Source organism: Pseudopodoces humilis, chromosome 1, assembly GCF_049639895.1.
Source record: "Pseudopodoces humilis isolate 2021_Gansu_Grassland_sample_001 chromosome 1, ASM4963989v1, whole genome shotgun sequence".
Lineage (NCBI taxonomy): Eukaryota > Metazoa > Chordata > Aves > Passeriformes > Paridae > Pseudopodoces > Pseudopodoces humilis.
The window spans coordinates 44,396,451-44,419,952 of NC_142200.1; the positions used below are offsets into that span (position 1 = coordinate 44,396,451).

The 23,502-nt window shown below is 38.1% G+C and overlaps 1 protein-coding gene across 1 annotated transcript in view; it reads left to right on the plus strand.

The window, feature by feature from the left end:
- The window catches only part of CDH2 (cadherin 2), a 114,977-nt gene that overhangs the window by 53,570 nt on the left and 37,905 nt on the right, over nt 1-23,502 (plus strand). The window contains exon 3 of the mRNA XM_005517203.3: nt 23,249-23,475. Coding sequence (XP_005517260.1) covers nt 23,249-23,475 — 227 coding nt within the window. The remainder of the gene's footprint in view (nt 1-23,248; nt 23,476-23,502) is intronic.

Here is a 23,502-nt window from a genome sequence, read left to right on the forward strand (position 1 = left end):
ACAATAGAAATGGGATTTAGCTGAAGAAAATGGGGAAGGGATATAATGCACAGATTTTAAAAAGTAAGGGGAAAATGAGCTAGAGAAAATAATGTTCAAGTACAGTATTAAGAGCCTACTCTGATGGGTTTGAAGTGATTTTGCTCCTTTGGAAGCAGATGACTAAATAAAGCAATCAGTCATAGATACCTTCTTAACTAGTGTCTCCTACCAAATTTTTTATCCTGCCAGTTTCTACCATAGGAATAGCATGGATGTAAATACCAGCTAGAGCTATAAAAGTGATGTTAGAAGCAGGAGTGTAAAACCTCAGTTTTTCAGCTACTGTATGAATACTGAGATGTATATATTAACAGTCTAGGACTGCATCTCCACAAGGATTTATACATATGTCCAATTCATAGCATATGAGTAGTCCAAGAGTATTTGTAATAATGCAGATTATTTTAGTGGTTCAAGCGTTGTTTTCCAGTCAGGCAAATCCTACAATTGACCTCGTAGTGATTTGTATTACCTAAGGCTTCAAAATAGGCTTTTTGATTGTGTAGTATAATATTTTGTATGTTTACATTACAAATGTCATTCCTCCGTGATCATTCTTTGTTCCTATAATTCTGGCTATCTTTTACAATGAAGGTTTGGCTTTGGAAAATTTGAAACAGACTTATGGTTATAATTGTATCCATAACCCATGCAGCCTTCAGTGCTTAAGTCTAAATAAAGAACAGAATTCTCATAAAACAGAGTAATGGAGGAAAGTAGCTTCTGCTGCAAAAAAACAAGAAAACCTGTTCTACTTAGTAATAAAAGTTTCAATATGTTAGTTTGTAAGTATTTACTGTGGGCATTGATGTTGTGAAAACTTAGTCTGTTGGCTGATTACTGCAAATACAGAAAACATACAGAGATTTATTGTCCCAATGTGAATAGGCTCACAGAGTTTCACTCTCTTTTATAACAAAAGGAAGGAAGAAAATATTCCAGGTTCTGGTTTTTATAGCTGTATTCCTTCTTGTTGCTTTGAGGTTTTGTTGTATCAGGACATTATAGGCAGCTCGGTGATAACTCTGAAATTCGGCAGTCTTTGTACATAAGCTGTGTAAAGTCCAGGCCCTTGAAAAAGTTCTGGCAAACTCTGCTGCAGTGATTTTGAGCTGGGGCAGAGAGGAATGTGCTTTAAAGGACAAACCTATAATTTCCTCTTTCCCAGATTTGTTATGGTGAAGTAATTTTAATAGACATCCAATATGGCGTGTCAACAATGGTACAATTCAGCTACCAGTAAAAGCATATTATCTTTTCAATTTCACTTGCTTGTAAATAAATGTGGTATATCTAAATTACAGTTTTCTTGAAAAACAGAATTAAAGCTTCTAATTCTTGATTTCTTTTTTTGGTCTGGGAGTCAAGAGGAGATTTTTTGGTGTGGTTTTGAGGTTTCTGACTTGGATCTAGGGAAAAAAAAATTATACTTGCTAGAAATTTCCTTACTATGAATGTACATAATGGTCATTGCCTAACTGTTTTACTAAATGCCTATGAATTCATTGTGTAAAAACATCTTGTGTCCCAGTTCTGAGCAGCATTGGAAAGCCTCCTCTAACAGAATGAAGTAGGCTGCAGATAGGCATCCAACCTGGAAAGTGATTTTGATGCAGAAGCAAGTGCCTTCTTTGTTTGTCCTCTGGTTGCTCTTCCTGCCTGTTAGAATGTGTCTCTAGTGTGATGTCACAAAATGGATACGGTTTGTTAATCTCATGCAATATTTCACTTCTTTTAAAAATATAAGTAGATGGAGAAGGGATGTTGTAAATTGTTTTCTGCTTTGCTCATCATCATCAATATCACGTGGTTGTATTGTTTTTGACTGTTATCTTTACTGTTGCCATCAGTGTCTGAAATGGTGATAGCACAGCTTGACTATTTAGTTCCTATAAACTTCACAGCAGAAATCATGATCCCATGAGTACAAAATTCACCTGTATTCTTACTGGAGGACCTCTCTGTGGCAGGCAAGGTTTTAATTATACTAACTGAGGGAATAGAATTTTTTTTTTTTTTTTCCTTACAAATCATGCTGAATTGTACTGTCACAGATGCTTCAGGTACATGAAGTAGCTACTCCAATGAATAGGCTCTGTGGATGAGAGGTATTCTTGATGATGTTTGTCTGGGTCTGGATATGCCTTAGCTATGTGATGCCTGAAATGAGATTCAAAAATCCATATTGTGGTATTTATAAATAGTTTGATTTTCAGTGGTCCCAAAAAACCACATCTGCTGTCAGCAATTCAGTTAATTCAATACACTGTTTTGCATTTAGTGACAAAACAAATGAGCCAGAATTAACAGAGTGGGTTGTTTTAGCCCTAATTCATTACGTAGGCACCTCTGATGTGGAAATACACCAGTAGAAATTGCTCCCATCAGGTTGAGCATCTTTTGCATCATTTGACCCTGCTTTTCTGCTGTTGTCAGTCAGATGTATGAGAGGGTAGCAATTATCTACTACAGATACACAGTTTCACATAAAGACATTGAGAGATCTAAGATGGTGTTGGTGCTGATTATTTCAATATCCCTTTGTCAGGTACCTATTACCTATCTATTTCATAGCTCTTCAGAAGAGACTGGAAAGGCAAGGAGTTATCACCTATCTGTATAGCCTCACTGCTTCCTTTCTCTTCAATCCCCTGTAGAGACAAAAGAGAGGAGCAACATGAAAGGAGGTTATGATGTGAAAAATTAACAATTTTTTCCTGCTTCATCCATCCTACTGTCAGAACTAAATGTTTATATATCATGGACAATTTTCAGTGTACTCACAGAATTTGAAAGTGGGCATATAAAACTCAGCAGCTTGTGAAATCAGGAAATTCATAAACTTTCATGCAAGCAGGCAACCTGTGGCAGGGTGAGACCTTCCATCTCTTTCTGTGAGAAACAGTTACAGCCCCTGCACACTGTTTGCAGGTGAGAAGTTGGTATCATGCTTGTTCTGCAGGAAGTTAAGATGTGGGGACAGGGAGCCAGATCCTTTGCAGCAAGTACTGCACCATCAACTAAATAGTCACACTATCCAGCTAGACCTCAGTGTTACAGTGCTTAATTCAAGGGTTGATAGATGTGGGTGACTGTGTACAGTGTACATGTGTAAAGCCAGTATTTACTATTGTCATGGCATCCTCTGATATAGGTCTGAATTGTATTATCAGTGAAAAATATTAAAAATTGAAGAGATTCTTGTACATGATGAACATGCTACAGTGCAATATATACTGACCAAGTGCTATCTTCTTACAAAGCTAGAATCTGACAGTCTCGGAGTCACATTTACAAGACTTACCTGATAAATGGAATAAGCATTCACTGCTTATGGTCTCTTTAAAAAATAAACTTCAGTCAAAATTATTTCCCTTGCTTACCTCAGTTACACTAAGACAGAACTTGGAGTTTTCACAGTTACAGCATAAATGTCAGTAGCCGTTTTCCTCCTAGTTACCTCAAGGTACTTTGCTGGATTTCTGCTTCAAAGTTTGGAAGGAGCCTAGCAGAAGAGCACTTGAATAATTGGAGAGAGCCCCCAAAGCAGCTCCAGGGCCCTTGCACAAATCAGGAGAGACTGCTTGCTTTCTTTCTCTTAAAGACCCTTAGGTGGAAGGGTTTAATGCTTGTGCAGGGCTAAACCTTCAAAGTGAGCAAATGTAAGTCTCATCTGCTAGAGTTTCCATGTCGAAGGCTCCTGTTCCCTAGGATAAAGGGTGCTCTGGGGCTGCATGAAACTCCTAAGCAAGTGCAGATTTGTTCCTCAATGAGCTGGTCCTGCTGCCAGCATTCCCCACATACCCATCCCAGGGAGGCCCTCCTCCGTAAACTCCACATGAAAGAGAGCAGACTAAAAGCCTTAGAAAGTGCATCCAGCTTTTTGTTTCCTTTGTCATCAATACAGTGTGTTCTGGTGTCTCCAAGACAACCATGTCTAAAAGGCTGACTGCATCTTTCACTGCTGCTCTATAGTGAGCTTGCCGAGATCGGCTGTGAGGGCCAACCTCTAGCCAGTTTTTTATCCATGTGTTTTCTGGGTAGTGCCTAAGTTACTTTATGTGCTTTGGTTTCAGTTCTATTGCAAGAATTAAGCTTTCGTTTATCAGATACTGGTTTTAAAGATACTGTTTTGGGGTTGTCCCAGCTCATCTTTGAAAAATTGTAACGAGCAGCTAGGATGTTCCCAGTAATGCCTGCAACAATGCTGGCTTTCTTTGCATCTTGGGTCCATTCTGCATCTGATAATAGATGCCTTCCTGCCACTGAATAGAGATGTACTGAATCTTGTGTTCTGCCTGCTCTTTTGTTGCCCATGTGTGCCGCCTTCTTGAATGATTACTGGTTTCAAGTTTGAGAGAGTCAAAATACCTGTATTTTATGATTCCTGTATAGCTGTCTTGTCAGTTTGCAGACTTGCAAACCCACAAACTTGGGGGGAGGAGGTGAGTGTTCATTCATGGTATGTGTTCTCTGAGCAACATCATCACAATCCTTTCCCAGTGTTCAGCTGCCCCAGATCTGTGGCCTCTGTGTCCCCTTCTGTGTAATGTACTTCTCTGCCACTTGCTTAGAGAAAACTGGTTAATGAAATACAGTTCCATGAGGTCAGGGGCTTTGGGAATTACCAGTGTTCTGTTTCCTTACAGTTGTCTAGGAGAAGCAGGATCCAAGGCATGTTTCTTCCGGCTGAAGTGAAGAGTAGTTAAAGATAACGTAATTATTTGTGGTTTACAGCTGCCACAGTAAAAAACACCACCCCTTCCCTGCCATGGGCTTTGTCAAGGTAGTTAGCATGGTTAAGCATATGCTTAGCTCTAAGAGTTAAGCAACTGTTGCTATCACTTTCCAGAATATCTGATAGCCACATGCTTAGACAAAAGAAAAAGAAATAAAATTCTCTTGTAGCAAATAACAGCATGAGTAATGGCAGTTCTGTTTTCTTGACAACCTCAATGTACTGTAAAAAAATACAGATAATGTACTGTAAACATATAGAGATAAACATCTAGATACATAACATTTATGTATGTTGGGAAATCTTTAAATGCATCATCTTTAATAGTGTTTGTTGTAGGCTGTTATTTTATTTGTATGTCAGAATCCAGTATGTTAGAGATAAAATTGATTTCTGCAAGCACTTTATTGGTGCACTTGGATAAGCAAAGACTTGCCTGTAGACAGTAAGAGAGGACTGTGTGAATAAGACAGTCTTGGTGGAGGTACAGTCTGCAATAGAATGAAAGAGAGCAAGCTGTGGTGCCCATGACCAGGGCCATATCTAACTTGGAAGAAGCACTCTCCCTTGCCTGCATGCAGTTGGTGTATCCAGTCGTGTATTCCCTTAGCACTGTATTTAGAAACATTTCCTCTGTTTTTGTTTTTTTTTCCGTGTCTCAGCAGAGCAGTCAAATTGAGAGGCAAGAGGATATGGTATAAAGGAGGAGGAGACTGGGACACTCTTGATGCTTTGTCAGCCTTTATTCCCACACATGCACAAAACCTCCTACTCCCGTTTGTTAGTCATCAGAAATTTTAGGAAAAGCCACAGGAGCAGATCCTCCATTGGGTGGTAGGATTCCAGACATCAGAAACTGTGTTGGAGCTCCTTTTCATTACCCTAGGATGCAGTCTTGCAGTTCTTCTGCACACCAAACCCACCCCCCCAAAATTAATACCAGTGTTCAATACAGAGAGTTTTCTGGTATCTCCTTGTTTCCCTTTAGCACTTTGCAAACATGGTGACTACTCTGGAAAAGCTGATCTTTGGTTGTTTATTTATTTATTAAGTATCAATTTGAGATGCATGTTCAGGAGGGATTTTTGTTCAACTTTCAAATGAAATCACAAGTGAAGACTCAGGCATTTTTCTGTAGCAGTCTGTTCATTTTTTCCTTTTTTTGCCTCATTTAAAGAATAAATAATACCAAGATTACTTTAATGCTTTCAATCTTTGAGGTGTTTTTTTTTGTGGTTGTTGTTTTGGTTTGTGAGGGGTTTTTTGTTTTGGGTTTGTTTGGTTTTTTTTTCAAAGCAGCATGAAATCACATTTCCAGTAGATACCATCCTAGATTTTTAACAGAGCAGTGGAGTAAATAAGACCTAGAAATTTGAGAGTGTGGGAGGACACATGACTTCTGAAATATTTTTGTGGACATTTAAATTTTATAAAGACTTGCAAGAACTTAAGGTTGATATGATTGGTCATACTGTATTATAGGCTATGGCGGGTTGGTTCAGGCTTTTCAGGTCTTGCTTAAATTCACTAAATTCACATTCATTATTAATGTGGCTGCCATCCTGTAGTTGTTCAGTTGCACCATAAATAACTTGTTTCGTGTGTGTAATGTTTTCAGTAAATTGACTGATGTGGGCAGTTATGTAATAATGAAGAACTTGAAACTATAATTAGTTTTAATCTACTGTGCTATCAAAATAATCTGTAAGTCAGTGCACTTTTCTCTGAGTTACTGTTCTACGTTGCATTTAATAATCACAATTCATAATCTGTTAAATTTTTAATCATTTTAGCGTTTCATGTTTAATGTTTTCATTTGAAACGTGGATTGTTTCTCTGTAAATGGATCAGTATTAGCTGAAGTCACCTTCTTCTATGAATGTAGTAATTTACAATCTATTTTGGTTTTGGAGTTTTGACAAAAAATGCACCTTTTCCTAGATAAAGTTTGGGGGGAAAGTTAACTGATTATTTCAGGTTAGTATGAAATCATTCCCTGTTGTCACCAGCTGTATTATAATTTCTTATTTTACATGTACTGTGGTACAGCATAAACTACACAACGGCCCACAAATAAACTTTACAAATCCATGCTTCTATTTTTATCATCAGTAATGCCTGCTAGTGGGCTCTGTCACTTAACTTCTGCCTAGCTGTAAATAAAATCATTTTTCAGCCATATATCGCTTCCTGCAACTTGCCATGAAAATTTTTAGCCTGAGGGAGATTTTTCTCATGAGGAATCTCTGTGGCATTGTGGTTTGCTATGCAGGCGAGAGCAGATTCTTGCTCCATTTGTAAACCTTTACAAAAACAGCTTGCTAAGTAGTTTTGGGGAAATTTGTTTGCCTGCTTTCTGTTTGCTTCTGAACTGGCATGCTTAGCACACTTGCCGGACACATTATGTAGAATAATTGGGGAGGGAGGAAAGAGAAAAAAAGAAGTGTTCCACATGTAGCATGGAGTTTGGAAGACTTGATAAAGAAACAGACCTATGACACTGCCGATTTCCCTGGACACCTGTCAAGTACAAACATTTTTGTAGCTTTCACTGCCCAAGGCAAGCTGGAAAGAATTGCCACCCCTCCTAGTCAAAAGCCACTTGCACAGTAAACAAAATAGTCACTAAACAATTTGCTGCCCTTAATATTTTGCTGACCTGCATGACCCGTTGTCCTGCCTGTATGGCATAGCTGTGCCTGCAGCAGCATCACTGGAAAACTCAGGGCTACAGCATTTGGGTGGAGTTTGATGTTGTATTCCTAAGCTCTGTGTTTGTGGGTCAGAGCATAAATTCCTCATCTGAGCAGAGACTGAGATGGCTTCTCTTGCATGGAAAGACAGAGGTTTGTAGCAATTATAGGAGTAGCAGAAACTGCTTGTGTATAGGCTCAGATGGTGCTTTCCCTGTGCAGTGTGAAACCACCCAGCTCACCTGTGGCACCAGGAGCAGTGGATCCTCTTCACCCCTTACCTCTGCACCTCCATCTGCAGGGAAACTTCTCCTGTTTGACCCAGGGAGTGATGTTCCTTGGGGTTACAGTAAAGTAAATGCAGTAAAGCAGCATTAATAGGGCAGGGATAGGCTCATTCCCTGCCTCCTTTATGGGACAGTTTTGTTTACTTTACATCATGTTCTATAGCAGCTGCATTCGAAGCCCTTAAAAAGTTTGGGTGTTGTTTTTATTTTAGTTTATTATCTATGGTAAGAAAAGGAAATAGTAAAACTGTATGTGCATGATGTTTATGAGCAGATGAGAAATTCAGAGTTGGCTATCAGTCTAGTAAATGTAGTAAATTACTGTATCAGGAAACCTAAATGTACCTTTTAAAAACTTGGTAAATTTAATTTTGGGAAACAGTGATAATTAACAACACAGTATTATGCAGTATCAAAATTGTATTTAGTTCTGATGAGCCAGTTCTCTAATTCAAAGTTACGTAAATTTGTTGACCAGACCTTCTAAAAGCGTTTCAGACTCAGATGAAAAAAGTAAAGGACAAAGACACCTTTTTTACTAAAATAACTCTCAAATCTCATCCTTTTGCAGCTGATGACCACAGTGAAGAAAAGTGTCATATATTAGCAAATATTTACAAAAATAAAAGTGCTACATAACTGAGAAGAATTGTGGCATCATTCCTGGAAAAGATGCGTCCTTTCAATTTTCATCTAGAGAAATTAGATAGCTTTTTTGATCTTAAACATCTAGTTTTTCCTTCAGATCAATGAGAATCACCAGCTCACCTGTGCTTTTGACCTGATGAGACTACAAAGAAAGAATGGTATTCATTGACAGGAGAGGAAACATTGACACAAATCATACTCATTTGTAATTTCTTTCTAAATAAAGCAACAAAGATTTCAGCGCATTGCTTAAGTGGTGACAGATTTTCAGGAAAGTGTTTTGAGAGTATTGTTTTCCCTCATTCATTTTTTAATTATTTCAGTATGACTTTCAAATCTTTCTTTACAGACTTTGGCGTTGATTTCTGATTCCTTTGTGGAAATCTTCTGAACGTAGGTCTTGCCTGCTTTTTAGAATTAATTTAAGAATTGTTTCTGATTTTTTTGTAAACACAGCGTGAATTGTGTTTGCTCTTCATCCATCATTAGATAACAGCATCTCTAGTTGTGATGGGGAGAATGCATTTGATAGAATAATGGAAAGAAGTGATGTGTCCAATGTTGTTGTCCCCTAAAATACTGTGAGTTAAGCTTTCTCAGGTGAGGGAGATGTTCTTGCTTACACTGCTGTTTGTCTTGGCTCTGTCACCCTGCATTAAAATTTTGGGAAGACCATTAGGTCTGATACCTTTACAGACTTTTCTTATTCCCTCTCCACCTTACCCATTTTGGAGAATGATAGAAAAAGCACCTATGTGGCAATAGTACTGCCCTGAAAAACATGGGCACATTTTATGGCCAGCATCTCTTGAAGACATGTAGTTGAAAAATGTGAAGGCAGAGAATGGGGTTGTGTCATGTGTGAGGAGGTAGGCTTAGAAAAGACATGGTAGAGTCAAGCTGTATTAAGGATATTAATTAATATCAACACAAATTAACATTGCAGTACTTGGCAAAAGTGCAGAAATCTGTTGGATCTGGAGGTAAACTACTGTAAAAACAGTTACGTAGCATAGGGAGACATGAGTCGGTTGAATGTGATTTAAGACAGATTGAATGCAGTTACTGATTTTTATCATGGGGGCTTGTTGAGAGTAGCACAGATAAATCACAGTTCAGTGACTAAAATTTCACGTCTCAAGTTCCTCTTGTTATCTTGGTCCTCAAAGGAAAATTTGAATTGTATATTGGAGACATCCAGCAATAAAGAAGCTAAGGAAAAATCATGTAGATTAACCAATCTACATTTGTTTTGAAAATCTGTAAGTTATGACTATAATGTACAAAATGCCAACAGATGTACATTAAAAGTTGAATCTCTGCTTTTATAAAACAAAAGAATCCACACTGTAGTGAACTTTATAAATTTTTAACTTCTAATAAGGAACAGCAGCCATGTTGTATGCTTTTGAGCCAAAAATCTTGTTAATTTTCCCTGAATGCCTTTCTCCATACTCAGGGTACCGTATGAATTTCATTTGGGGCATCATGTGTATGTTCCTTGATCTATTTTTTTGATTTATTTTGGCACTACTAAGCATGAATTGGTTAAGACTGACACATGAATGTTATTATTTTATGACATCATAGTATGTTGCCTTTTGTAACACCCTTAAGTTACGTACACAGTACCTCGAGGATTATTGAAGAATGGACTGGACCTCAAAATGAAGTTCAATTTTCAATGGCTTTGTGCTTTCCCTTGGCAACATATCAAAGCAAAGTAATAGCATTTCAGTGCCAGTATTTTAAAATGTACTCAGATGTTTATTGTAAGGTCAGATCTGTTCCGTTTCACTTGCTGCTTCCTCCTGCTGCAGGAGAGGCTGCTTTTAGTTTGCAGAAATCCCTTTCTCATGGGAAGGTGAGCTTTAGATACCACGATCTTGAGCCCTGAGAGGCAAGTCAAAATAACACATCACTCATTTACTGCAGGCATTGCCTGACTTAATAAAAGAGTTGTTCTGGACTTTGAGTGCTCAGCTGAGATGGACAGATCAAATTGATTATATTGCTTGCTAACCTCTCTGATTATCTCATCAAAGTGTTACACCAGCCATGTAGACTCCTTCCACTGGCAGGAAGGTCTGCAGTACAGGGACAGTGAGCAGCCTGAGCAAACAAAGCTGAAAACATGGTGCCACATGTTCTGGATAGTGCCCTTTGGACAAATACTGAGCCTGTGTTCGCGGGCTCTCGGGCTGTGTTCCTTGGGAGCCTCCTTCTGAGGGAAACTGAATTCCTCACCTTCACTATAAAAGGGGGTAGGTGATGTGAATATGAATCTATATTCCAGTTACAATATGCACCTTTTAATAGAAAGTACAAAGTAGTGGAGAATACCTGCACTAAAATTACTTGAAACGCATAGAACGCATTTAGCTTTGGGGGCTGTTTTTCATTTTCAGGCTGTGCATGTGCAAGGGAACGATTTTTGTTTTGTAGCTTTTTGTGTTGGATTAGTTTGTGGGTTTTGGGGTGGGCTTTTGTTTTGGTGGGTTTTTTCTTTGTTTGCTGCTTGTGGTTTTTTTATAGCTTCCCAGAACACAGTCCTAAGCCCTAGTGAAATGTTCTAAATGTCACTGCAGAGACTTGTCACTGCAATCCTTGCCTATGGATGCAGACTGGCCACACCTGCATGCAGATGGTTCCCTCAGAGGTGAGAGGAGAGAGCAGTTTTTTATCTGCTACTGACGAATGTCAGACTCCCAACATCTGATGACAGGTTGCTATTTCATGCTCTGCAGTTTTGTTTTAACAGAAACTCAGTATGCTGTTGTTTCACTGAGTGACTTTGTGTTCTCTCTGTTGGTGACACTATTGCGTTTATGGACCGAAAGCATATTCACATGCATACAAAGACACATCTGGAGTATAGTATTAGAGAGGAACTGTGCATCATGCATCAAGAAAGGAAAGAATTTTGCCATGAGTAACTTTAACAGTCTTTTAGATAGATCATGAATCTGCTTATATTAGCCATCAAAGTACAGTATTTCAGTGATCTTTGCACAAGGTGTTCATGGTAATGCTTATCCTAAGGAAAAATATCTCTGGATCATGAGTCATTACTGTAGAACACATTGGATAGTATTTTCTGAAGTATACAGCAAGCAAAGCGTGGCTTTCTTTATTCCCTTTGCAAACTGGCATTGTTTTTGGGAAGAGGAAATGAAAAAGAGATGTTCGTTCCTGTGAGTGAATGGCACAGGTGTCTTTTTGAGGGATTCAAACATTTGAGGAAAATTGAGAAGAATACAGATGGTAGTTGAAATAGCCATTGAAATGTTAAAATGTTTATTACAATGGGGCTTTTCCATCCAGATTCCTTTTGGAAATGAGTATTTAGTATTCTGGCAAGCAAAGCAAGGAGTGCCTTCTATTGGAATAACACAGTACTTGAGTTTCTAAAGACAGATTTAGTTCCATTTTTGTGATGGATTGATTCTGCAAGTTACTGAGTGTTTCCATGGTTCAGGTATTTATATTATGTTTGATTCATGTAAATGTTAGAAGTTACCAATTTTCATCTTGTACCTAGGACTCCTAGTAAGGGATCAGTCCTGTTACACCAATTGCTGTAGAAATAATCCCCAGACACTTGGGATGCTGTCTGGGCATTTGGAGGGTGTTGCTGTGTAATCTTCAGTAGAGAAACTTAGAATGTTGTGACTAATAATTGAAAAATCAAGACTGCGTAGAGTGCAATAGCTCAGTGCCTCTCAGCAAAATAGTCTTGACTCAGACAGTAATAGGTTAATTGCCACATCCAGAAATGAATCCTAATGATTCCCTCTAGGAGCCATTATCACATGTGGGGTTTTCACTGAGATATTTATAACTGTAATCTTGGGTCTCAAAGCTCATGTAACTGTTCAATCCAGCAAAGGGGTTCAGAAAGGTAATACCCTGCTCTCATCCTTAGGCTTTGCTAAAAGTAGAATTTTCAGTTCTAGTTCAATCAGTCAAGCCCCTGCTATTTTCAGGCACTATTCCAATCTAACACAATTTGAATGTCAAGTGTCTTGTGTTTTGTGCTCACAAGGCCCACAGGAAAGTCTAGACACAAAAAAAAAAAAAAAAAAAAAAAGCTGCATTTATCATAGGAAGAGTATCTCAGATGTATCAGAAATCCGTTCTTTTTCTTCTCTGTTCTTCTGTGACTAGACTGAATCATGATTGTAAAACAAGAGTCTGTTCAGCCAGGTCTGTCTCTTCTCTTTCCACCTGGAATAAATTGCATAAATTTGCACAGCATTGCTTTGGCATAGAATCCTGAAGTATGTCTTAATTTTGCAATACTGAAAGTTCCCTCTTGAATGAAGCCTGTATTTCTCTCATTTGCCTTCAAATTGTATCTAAGGATTTATTTTATTTTTCCCCTTCCTGTATTAATCCTGGTACCATGTTGTGCTGCTGTCATGCTTGTCTGCATTTTGCGAAGAAAACGGTTTTTTAATCAGTGTTTTTTTCCTGGTGTAACGCCTCTTTTATTTCTTTCAATTCTATTACTGTCAATTTGAATTTGAGGGGATTATCTGAGCCTCGTAATTTTGTAATCCCTAGACAGGATATTCAGAGAATGGTACAAGATCTTGAAAGTAGCATCACTTAAATTTTGACTTACACTGTGTCACATGTACACAAATAACCTCATGTTGGTCATTTTAATGAGTTTGTGGTGTATGATGCAGTCAAACGTGAAGCAACAATGCTTGCAGCCAGTGTTTGTGTAATTCACCCAGAGTCAGGTAAACCTTACCTGAAATTAACAAATCATTTGAAAAGACTCAGCTCTGAGGTCCTGTGTCTGCAGTGTAGACACAAGAAGTCCAAGTTTCTCCTCCTCTTTTGTTTTTCCTTTTCTGCTGTTGATACTTGGTGACCTTGCAAGGATGGGTGGTTTTCATCTCATTGAGAATATGGCTTACTTAGGTAGTCAGCCAAAAGATAAAAATAATTAATAATCATTTGTGAGCATTCACCAAGTGCCAGTCACTAGAAAGTATTCCAGCACTGGATTTTTTTTTCTGCTCATTGTACTCATTTTAGCTAATGAGGAAAAATAAATAAGGTATGTAATAATTACTCTTTGCTCCATTGTGCGGACTGATGACAACATCAAGGTTTTCCTGTGATGCTGCAGTGTTTTAGGTGAGCTTCCATAGTCAGCACTGTCAAGTAATTTCCTAATTCAAGTATTTCTAATTAAATAGAATTCTAATACTAGCGGTTCTTCATTTATTTTTAAGGCATCTGCACACATAAATTGGATCAAGGGGGAATATGAGGAGTATTCAGGGAAATGCTAACAAGATTCTATAAACAACCCAAATAATAATCTTAAAATATGTGAAATCAGGCATTTTCCTGATAGTTCTCTTGATATTTTCCCCTCTTTAATGATAATCAATTAATTAGCATGTCACCTTAGCTATTTTAAATGTTGAAAGCAATACACAGAGGGAGTGAACACCCATTTAAGGGTTACTTTCACCCACAGGTACTCCCTCATAATAGGATAGACATACAAGCTTTTGAGTCCTCTGCTTTTTTATGGGCAGCAGTGCAGTGCCTGGCTGTGAAATACTCTGTACTAGCCTGCACCAGTCACCAAGAGCTTTTTCTGAATTTTAAGGTCAGATATCTCTGTTTAAGAATAATAATGATGAAAACCTGAGGTCTCACTGGATACTATTAGCCTACTCTGCCAACTAGTTTTCTGCCTGAGGCCTACTGGACATGATCCAGTGATACTATAATCCGTGGGATTTATGATTTTTATTGCTATCTAACCACATCAGTGTAAATACTGCTGTGCTGTCCCTGCTGTCTCTTCCACTCCCTTCGGCAACTGGCAGGTTTCTTGCCTGTGTTTAATACAGAAGCACAGTGTTCAAGTAGGGTATTTTTTCACTGTTGCCCATTTGCAAAGGAAATGAGCATCCCTGTGTTACGGGTGCTTCTGCTTTGAGATCAGCTGTGCCTGCTGTTTGCATTGGGGATGCTGGTGCAGTTGTGTCCATGTCCAGCTCCTTGGCTGGAAAGTTCTCCAGGTTCCTCCCAGAGGATAGCAGCCTTCATCTTTTAGCAAAGTGGCTCACAGAGCTGCCACAGTAACTAGAGTATGACTAAGGACCTTTTAAAAGTCATAAAGAATGATTGCAGCTTTGGAAAATTAGACTGTAGCGTGCCCGGAGGAGTGACATGTGGGAGAGTGACAAAAGCCAGCAGTGTTGGGCAGACCAGACAGAGGAAGGAAGAAAGCCGAGGAAAATCTGTATTGTTGTTTGTGGAGGGTCATTGCATTCAAATGTGTGCTGTTTCATGAAGCTGAAAGGCAAGTTAAGGGAGAGTTGTCCCCTTTCCCCTTGAAGCATCCATAGCCGCATGGGAGGGACCGCAAAATGTGATCTCACAAAACAGGTGGTATCCTGGGGTATGCAGCGGCATACAAAACATTAAGTGTTCCCACATCTGATTCAAGACGGGTTTTTTTAGTGGGAGGCAGGATTGTCAAGAGGACATTGCCTCTTTGCTGCCATTTTGTCAGTGCTGGATATTTTTTGTTTGATGCAGTGCAAATACAACATTCAGTTCTTCCTGAGCAGTCCTGTAATTTAATGAGAAAAATCCCTATTTTTATTTTATTGTATTTCTTTTTGTGGTAAGAAGTGGCATATTGCCTAAAAGTGATATATGCTTCTCTCCTATGTTCTGTTGTTCCTAAACCCCTTTTAGTGTGGGAGCTTAAGCACTGTTTAAAGCTGCTGACCAGTTGAATTTATAAAATAGATCATCAGCTCATTTGAAAGCACGCACCCAGTTGATATTTCAGCAAGTTCTGGCTTTTTACGGAAAGTCTAGGAGCCTGGATATTTAGTTTGTTAGTTAGATTATTTATTTGTGTAAAAACAGCCTCAGATGATCTTTCTGCCTAGGTGTGCTCCAAGCCTAAGCTGTAGCCTGAAATTAGCAGTGCTTTGACACCTCAGCACCTCTGTCAGGAGCACAGTTGAAGGAGAGGATGGGAAAAATGGGAGCATCAGGGAATAAAGTAAGTTTAAAGAAACTAGAAAACAGAACACCTGGTAAGGCGGTGAGAGGGAACAATAAAGAGAGAGAGAGAGAAGAGCTAGGAAAAAAACTTGAAACCTGAAGCCTAAAAGGACTTCAGGCCAAGAACAGTTAGCATAGAGAACATATAAAAGCACCTATTCTCTCTTCTCACTTTCCTTATTGCTAGTGAGGGAAAAGGAAAAAAAATAAAGAGCTAACTTTTTTGGCATTTTCTAAAGGTAGAATAAAAGGCAGAGCCGCTTACCCAGTTCTTTACTAGATATTTAAGTTACTACTGTAGCACAAAAACTGCCCTTTAATTGCTGCACCGTAATTGTAGGTATTTGTTTCTTACACTGCTTAAGGTCACATAAAATGAATGGAGGTAAAAATAGGTTTGTGTTAAGTGCCTCAATTTTTAAACCGTTTTCTCTTAGCTATCTGCAGAGACATTACTTTCCCTTTAGTCTCCTGGTTTGACTGCTCAGTAGATACATTTTTTAATTACCAAATTGGATTTTAGCAGGTGTAGTCAGTTGATGCATTATGGGTATAAGAGATTAGTGTTTAATCCTTCTTTTTATTACTGTGTAGAATGGTATACTTGGGAAAGTATTAAAGGTGCATTGCATACTCCAGAGTACAGAAATGACATTTATTACTGAGTTTTCTTTCAGCTAGCATCATTTAGAAAAAAAGCTGGTGCAGAAATCTGCAGGGGCCTATAGACTCATCTATACTGAAACTGCCTTAAACAATACAGAATGGGGGAAAATGGAAAGAAACCTTTTCGTGTTTTAAAACAAAAGGAGTTGTTGAAATACGAGTACTTTCCCTCTTGAAGATGAATATTCTCTTTTTCTACATTTTATTTTTTGTAAAGTAAAGACAAAAAGGGTGTGAAAGCACAGATTTTTGTGCCAGTGAGTGGTAGAGGCAAGGACTGAAAAGGGTCAGTGAATCAGATATAATTTGGACTCTGTCTGAGATACCAGTGCTGTGTTTTGCTGATGGCTGGTATTCTCGTACTGAAAAGCTGCAGAGGCATTTCTATCGAATAGAAAGAACGTTATCCCCATTTTCATTCTGGCATGCCTGTTACGACTTTGTTCTGTAAACAAAGAGGATTATGGGAACTGGAAACTAGATGGCATTTTATTAAAGAACTGTGTGAGTCTTTGCCTATGAATGCAAGAATTAGGCAGTCTGGTGATAGCTACCTGTGAAAGAAAATACTTTAAAAATAGGCCTTAGCGTTTGAATTATTAGGGTTTATAAGGAGGCAGTTCTCATGAATGTAGGAAGGCACTTTAATATTTTCCAGTTGCACGCTGCAACAAAATACTTCAAAAGAAAAACTTTCACAGTAATTATACAAATTAAGAATGAAAAGAGTATGTTGCAGAAATAAGGAGAGGGAGATTTATGTCCAGTGTTCTTCTGTCATGTAGACTGCCAGATTGCTTTGAAAGTATGTTATTTTAGGAAACGTACATATTTATCTATCTACCTAGAACTAGCAGTCCCAGGAGTGGGGCAGGAGAGAGAATTGCATTGAATCATAGTTGTGGTAACCAGTAAAAATTATTTTTACCAGCATAACATACAACTTTTATAAAAAACTAGGGTTTTTTAAAGTAGACTACCTAATATCCTAATTCCCCTGAGTAAAGTCATATATTAGTACTAGGTTTTACCTAATGCCTACTGCAGATCACTCAAACTGCTTTCAGTTAATGAAAAAAGTGTACAGGATGAATTAACCCTAATTCTTGCAAATCACTTTTCCTTTTAATTATTGTTTTCCTAACTGAATAGACAATTAAGCAAACAGTTCAGCATGGAAAAGTGGGAAGTTAAGCTGCTATTAGTCAGACCATGAAACACCTAAAGTTGGTAAATAGCTTGAATATACCCTCATTTTTACTTCAGTTGAAACCTTCTGATGTGACACTGCCTCCACTTGAGAGCTTCATAACTAGGTTTACCCATGGAACTAGGTTGTAAAGATGTTGAAGACAAGTGTAAATAGCATTTAGAAGCAAATGGCCATATTTGGCCCTTAGAAAGTGGCAAAACTCCAGTTGAGCTTGTGCGACCTGCTGAAGCAGCCCTCTGCTCCAAGTGGGCTGGGGTGGCGGAACACAGTGCTCAGCACAAGGCAGAGGTTTTCAAAAGCAGTTATTGAATTTGCAGGCTTTGGTAAGTAGGTGTCTTTTGACAGCCAGCTTTCTTTTCAAGTGTCACAGATTGGTTGCTCCAGCAAGGCTCAAAATGAGTATGCTTGGATTTTTGGATGGTCTGGAGTATGGTATAAACTACAGGTCATAAATACAAAAGCAGAGAAGAAGAGGGGACTAGAAAAAAAGACTAGAAGAACCCTTTAGAAACAATGCTGATGTATGGAAATTTCTCTAAGGGATATAATAACACATGGAATTACAATACAGGTAGGGAAATGCCATTGCCTAAAATAACCTGATTATATTTCATATTTATTTTGACTCAGTAATTTCTGTAGCTAATTTTCTCAGTTTACCCATGCAAACATCATTTTTCTGGCTGATGTAGACAACCCCTATATCAGAAAATCAAATCTTAAATAATATTTAATAATATTTCAAGCTGGTTTCAGGAAGTTCTAAAATTAGAACCAAGAACAAATTTAAGGGTGGTGATGGAAAAGGCAGGTTAGAATGTACTTTAGTTCTTTGTGATTATAACAGTTCTCCAGGATGTCAAAAACCCAATTCTTTTGAAGGTCATCTATAATTATAGTAAAAGATGTCTCATGGGTATTACACATGCCACTCCAACAAGCCATGAACTGAAATATGAGCATGTGCACTATGTCAGTAGGACTAACAGATCATCTTACAGATACAGAAGTAACTAGTATGAATAAATGACTAATTTATAAAGTAAGACGAAGGGCGGGGGTGTGGGAGGGGGCATTTTACGGGCTTTCTCATGTAGTTTTCTCCTGCTTGTCTCTCTGAGAAATAAAGACTTGTTAAATACAGAGTGTTCTTGGAGAATGTTCAAATATTAAGTATGCAGATAGCTAGACAGTTCAAGCAGAATTTTTTCATATAGCTTCTCAATCTGTCAAAGGTAAAAGTGGTATCTAGTAGGTAGTTGGACCTAAGATACTTTCTTGTTCTGTTTATTTTATCTGTCGCAAAAGGATCCCGAGTGGATTAAATAGCTATAAGTTTTCTGTTTTGTGATGCACACTCTTAGCTATATTGCTGAAGTACATGTGCTGTTAGCACTTGACATTTGTTGCAACTTTCCATGATGTCTACTAAGTGAGCCTTTGCCTTGAGGTTGATGCTTAGGCATTGAGAAGAGCATTCTAGAGGAGCAGTGTTCCAGCAAATTTACAGAAGGAAGCACGCTAGTGTGCTTGTATGCATGTGGATGTTATCTAGATGTGAATTGAATATTTTCTAAGTGCAGAAAATTCAGATGGCAAAATCAGTCTCACGATCAAGACAAGTAATGAAAATTCTGTATTAATATTCTGTGTTGCACATGAATGTAATATGTTCATGAAATATTGTACAACAGGCTATATTATTAACTTTTTTTTTTTTTTTTTGCTCAGTCTTTCTTTGGATCTAGTAATTCTGATACTATTTGCCTAGGACAAAAAGACCAGAAGCAGGTTGTCAAAGAATGCAAACCAACATGAGTAGCTGTATTTTATAGCTACTATGAATCATTCATCTCATTAGACCTGAGCATGAGTGGTGGTGATCTCTGGTGCACTTTAAATGAATTTGCATGTCTAGTTCTTAACGTTTTGTACACTACACGTGTATGCATATGTTGTAATTACTTTCATGCAAGAGTGTTAAAGTTTCCTTTCATACCATGGAGCTGTAGACTTTCATTTTACAATGTTGTAGTCTCAGAGGTCCTCTTTTATTCTTTATTTAATAGAATATACTTGCCTTGGTTTTAAGACAAGAAAATACTCAAATTAGGATAATAATGGTATTTGTCTTAGAGTATAATATTTAAGAATAATCACATGCTAATATTAATCACAATTTTTCATCTGTTTAAAGACCTTACTTTTATAAATCCTTGTGCACAGCCTTATTTTGAGCCTGTGAACTGAGTGAATTTACTCCCATGTTGCATATTACTGCTTTGATATGACCAAAAGTATTCTCTTTAAAACTGAGTTGTCTTTGATAGACTACTTCCCAGGGCTTTCAAATAATATACTTCTGAAGAGCAGATACTTTCAAAAAATGCACAGGATACTCAAAAACACTTAAAAATCCATGGGTTATTTTTATGGATTATGGTACTCTTATCTGATCATTTATTCAACGTTATTAAAAAGCAGTAAAATCAGATACTTGATTAAACTTTCTATTGCATATAAAGTGACTAAGATTCTGCAGAGTATATCTAGTTAACCTTTTTTTAAGTGGGAAAAAATCTGTGATTGATCTGTCAACATAAAGTGACTTGTGAAAAGCGTACCTCCCTGTCCTGTGGTTTTTAGAAGAGAACATGGTTGCATAAGCAGTCATTATTCACAGTAAAAAAATACTTCCTGTAGCATTTTTGCAAAAAAAAAAAAAAATTTTTTCCTAAAAACCTACTGGCAGGAATCAGTCTTTGTTAATACTAGTTGAACACTGAAAAATGAAGCAAAGTGATCTAAATCGAATTTACAAGACTGATAACCATGTGGTTGGGGGGAGAGCAGCTACTGCACAACCTGTACTCTGTCAAGGGAATTTAATTATAGATGGTTATACTTGACTATAATTTGTTAATGTGTGCTCCTTGCAAAGGGAGAATAATTCTCACGTTGACAATTTTATATGTTTTTACCAGGATACTGTCAGAGGAAGGGATTTTCATTGAATTTCATAATACACAGTTGCCTGGGGGAAGAATATCAATGAAGTGGCTAGCAGGGTGGGTTTTTTTGCTTTATTTTTGTGCTGCCGGAGTCTGTATGTAAGGAGATGGAGGGAAAGAAATATTCTTTATGAATTTGGGTGTCTAAAATGTGAATATATTCTCTTACTGTGCAATAGTTAGGAAATAATATTTTGTTGTGATATCTTGGTCTTTTGGACCATAATGACAAATATTCATTATCGCTCTCACCTTTTTGAGAAACATTAATGATCAAAGTTTAGATTAATCTTCATTCTCTTTCCCAGTCTTGTACTTTTCAGATGTCTGAGAAGAGCCAAAGGTAGAGCTGGCTTTGCTGTTTGTCCTTTTGTTCAAGACACTTTTTTAAAAAGCAGATTTTGAGAGTAGTTGTAGCTGAGATGAGAGGTTAGCAGAGGCACAGAGCTATGGGTTATGTTGCTGGCTAGTGGTTTTTGTCTTTTTGACTTACGTGAACTGTTTCTGAGAGGTTTATTTGTGAACAGTGGTGGCATTTCAAGAATGCCCAGCTTCCTCCATGCTTGGGGTCTGGGTCATCTGTGCCTCTGTAACCAAGTGCAAGTATCACAGTTTAATAGTCCAGTCATTAAATTCTTATATCATTAAATGTAGTGACTTTGGAGTAAGCTCTTCTTGAACATCTTTTTATTTTTGTGCTGGGAAATACAGTCTGCCCAGCTCTGAAGGTGGGCCAATCAGAATTACAGAATTAGGGCTGGGGTAAGTATTTCAACATACTGGAGTAGTAGCTTTAAGTAGTAGTTTTATACTCTTGGTTTAGGGTCATGCATGTTTTCATTTGGCTGTTGCATTTCAGTGTAGTGTTGCAGTGAGCTGACTCAAGCTGCAAGGCCCATGTTAAAAAAAGCAGGAGGTCAGTGGGATGGTTAAACATCTGGGAACATCTGCCTGCCAGTTTTCTCCTCCCGTGTGAACAGAAAACCAGAGGATCTGTTATCTCCAAATTCTTCAGGCCTGTAGCTTATAGGGAAGGAAGTCATTGTACCTAATGAAGCAGGTAGGATGGACTTGAGGAACCAGAGGAATTGCTTAAATCTGTGGAAACTTAGACAAGAGGCTGAGTATCTGTTAGAATTTTAGAAAAGCGCTCTCTCTGCTTATGAGGAAGACCAGAGGTAACCTCTCCAAGGAGAATCACAGGAGCAGCCCTGCTAGTGAGGTCTCAGTCTTTTACCCTGGCAGATTAGTTCTTTCAGGGCTCAGTGCTTTGTGGACATGTCAGGCTCCTCTCCCCAGGGTGAGGCTGGCCTTTCACAGGAACAGACCTTCCAACTCTGGGATCTGTCTGGAAAGAGCTGTATCCCTGCCCAGCTCAGCGAGATTAAAATTAAGAAAGTTGATGCTGTATCATTTATTTAGAGTAGTGCTGTGCTTTGTCTCCTTTTTGTATCTAATGGACCCTTCTAAAATACAGTCTTTTCTGTCAAGAGAAGGCAAATGGGGGATTCTGGATAACTGAAAGTGTGCAATAAGGAAAGAAATTTAGTCTGTTATCTGAACATCAGCTTGGTCCTTGAAGTTTAAATACAAAAAAGTGTGATTCTTCTTAGTACCTTCCTAAAAACAGTGAATTACAGAAGAAAGCATATGATGCATGACATTTAGTAGTGATTTTTCTTGAGAGGGACCTTTAGGTTTTGAAGCTAAATAGTTTGTGCATGGTTTAACACAATATAAAAAGTGCAATAACTGAAATGAGGCATAAAGCCTCATTTCATCTTCATCTTCACTGTGTGGATTTCAGCACAACCTTCATAATGGTATTTTGCACTTCTATTGCCCATACAATCAAAATATTTTGTAATGCTTTGGAAACATTAAAGAGCGATCGTTGGTTATAAAATCATACTTTCATTTCTTTACTTACTATTATTTTCAGTAACCCAGAAGATAAGTGGTGGTGAAAAGAACTGGATAGAGAAGGCAGTAACCTGTTACCAGTTCTATTTGGAGCACAACACATCATTATCTCTACATTTGGTTTTAATGACTTCTTGTTCCAGTGTGTGTGTGTCTTTCAGATACAACAAAAGGAAGGTGGGAGAGAATTAAATAAGAATAGGTAATTCCTAAGTAGATAAAGGGACATGTGTGGTACCTAATAATAGTTTAAAAAAAAAAACCCAAAAAACAACCGACAAAAAAAAAACCCAAACAAACAAACCCAAAAATCCGAACCAAAACAAAAACTCAAGGTCTTTAACTGAGGTTTTCTCTGTGAGGTATTTACTGTCACCTCTGTCTTGTCAATGAGGGACAGGGAGACTCAGTCCCAAAGCTCATAATCTTCCTGAGATGACACAGCTGAATCACAGGCTGATGTGGGCACAGAATTTAATATTTTTAACATATTTCAGGGTTTCTGCCTTACCCCCATTGGCAGAGAAAGTTCTGGAAGCACAGTTGTGTTTGCAGTTTAATGAAATTTTTTGAGTGTTTTCACTGAATAAGCTTGACTGGATCTTTGCAAAGCTTTAGATGCAAATCCCTGCAGCCATCAACTGGCAACCAAATGAAATGTACCATAGGACATGGAAGGAGATGGTTTTCTTGCTGCTGGTAGGATGAATTTGTACGAGGGAGGCTGTTCCTGCCTAGGATTAAAATACCTGCCTAACAGTCCACAGAAGAATATTATTGTTACGTGGCATGGACTGACTGGTAAAGCACAAGTTCTAACTCACAAGTGCATGTGATAAGAGCAGCAACAAGTTAAGTATCTCTGCTTTTGAGTTTGTTCTTAGTGCATTTGATGTCACAGTGAATTCAAGTGGGCTGCTTTTTCAGTTTTTTTTTTTTTTGTTTGTCATTTTATGTTTGTTTTACAGTGAGGTTTCAAAGCTGTGATGGAAACAAAAAAATACACTTTGGTAGCAGTGAGCCAGAAGATTTCAGAGTAGGTGAAGATGGTGTGGTCTATGCAGAGCGAAGCTTTCAACTTTCAGCGGAGCCCACAGAGTTTGTCGTGTCTGCTCAAGACAAGGAAACCCATCAGGAATGGCAAATGAGGGTGAAGCTAACCCCTGAACCAGCTTTCACAGGGGCTTTGGAAAAGGTAAAAAAAGAGCTAAATGCAGTCTGT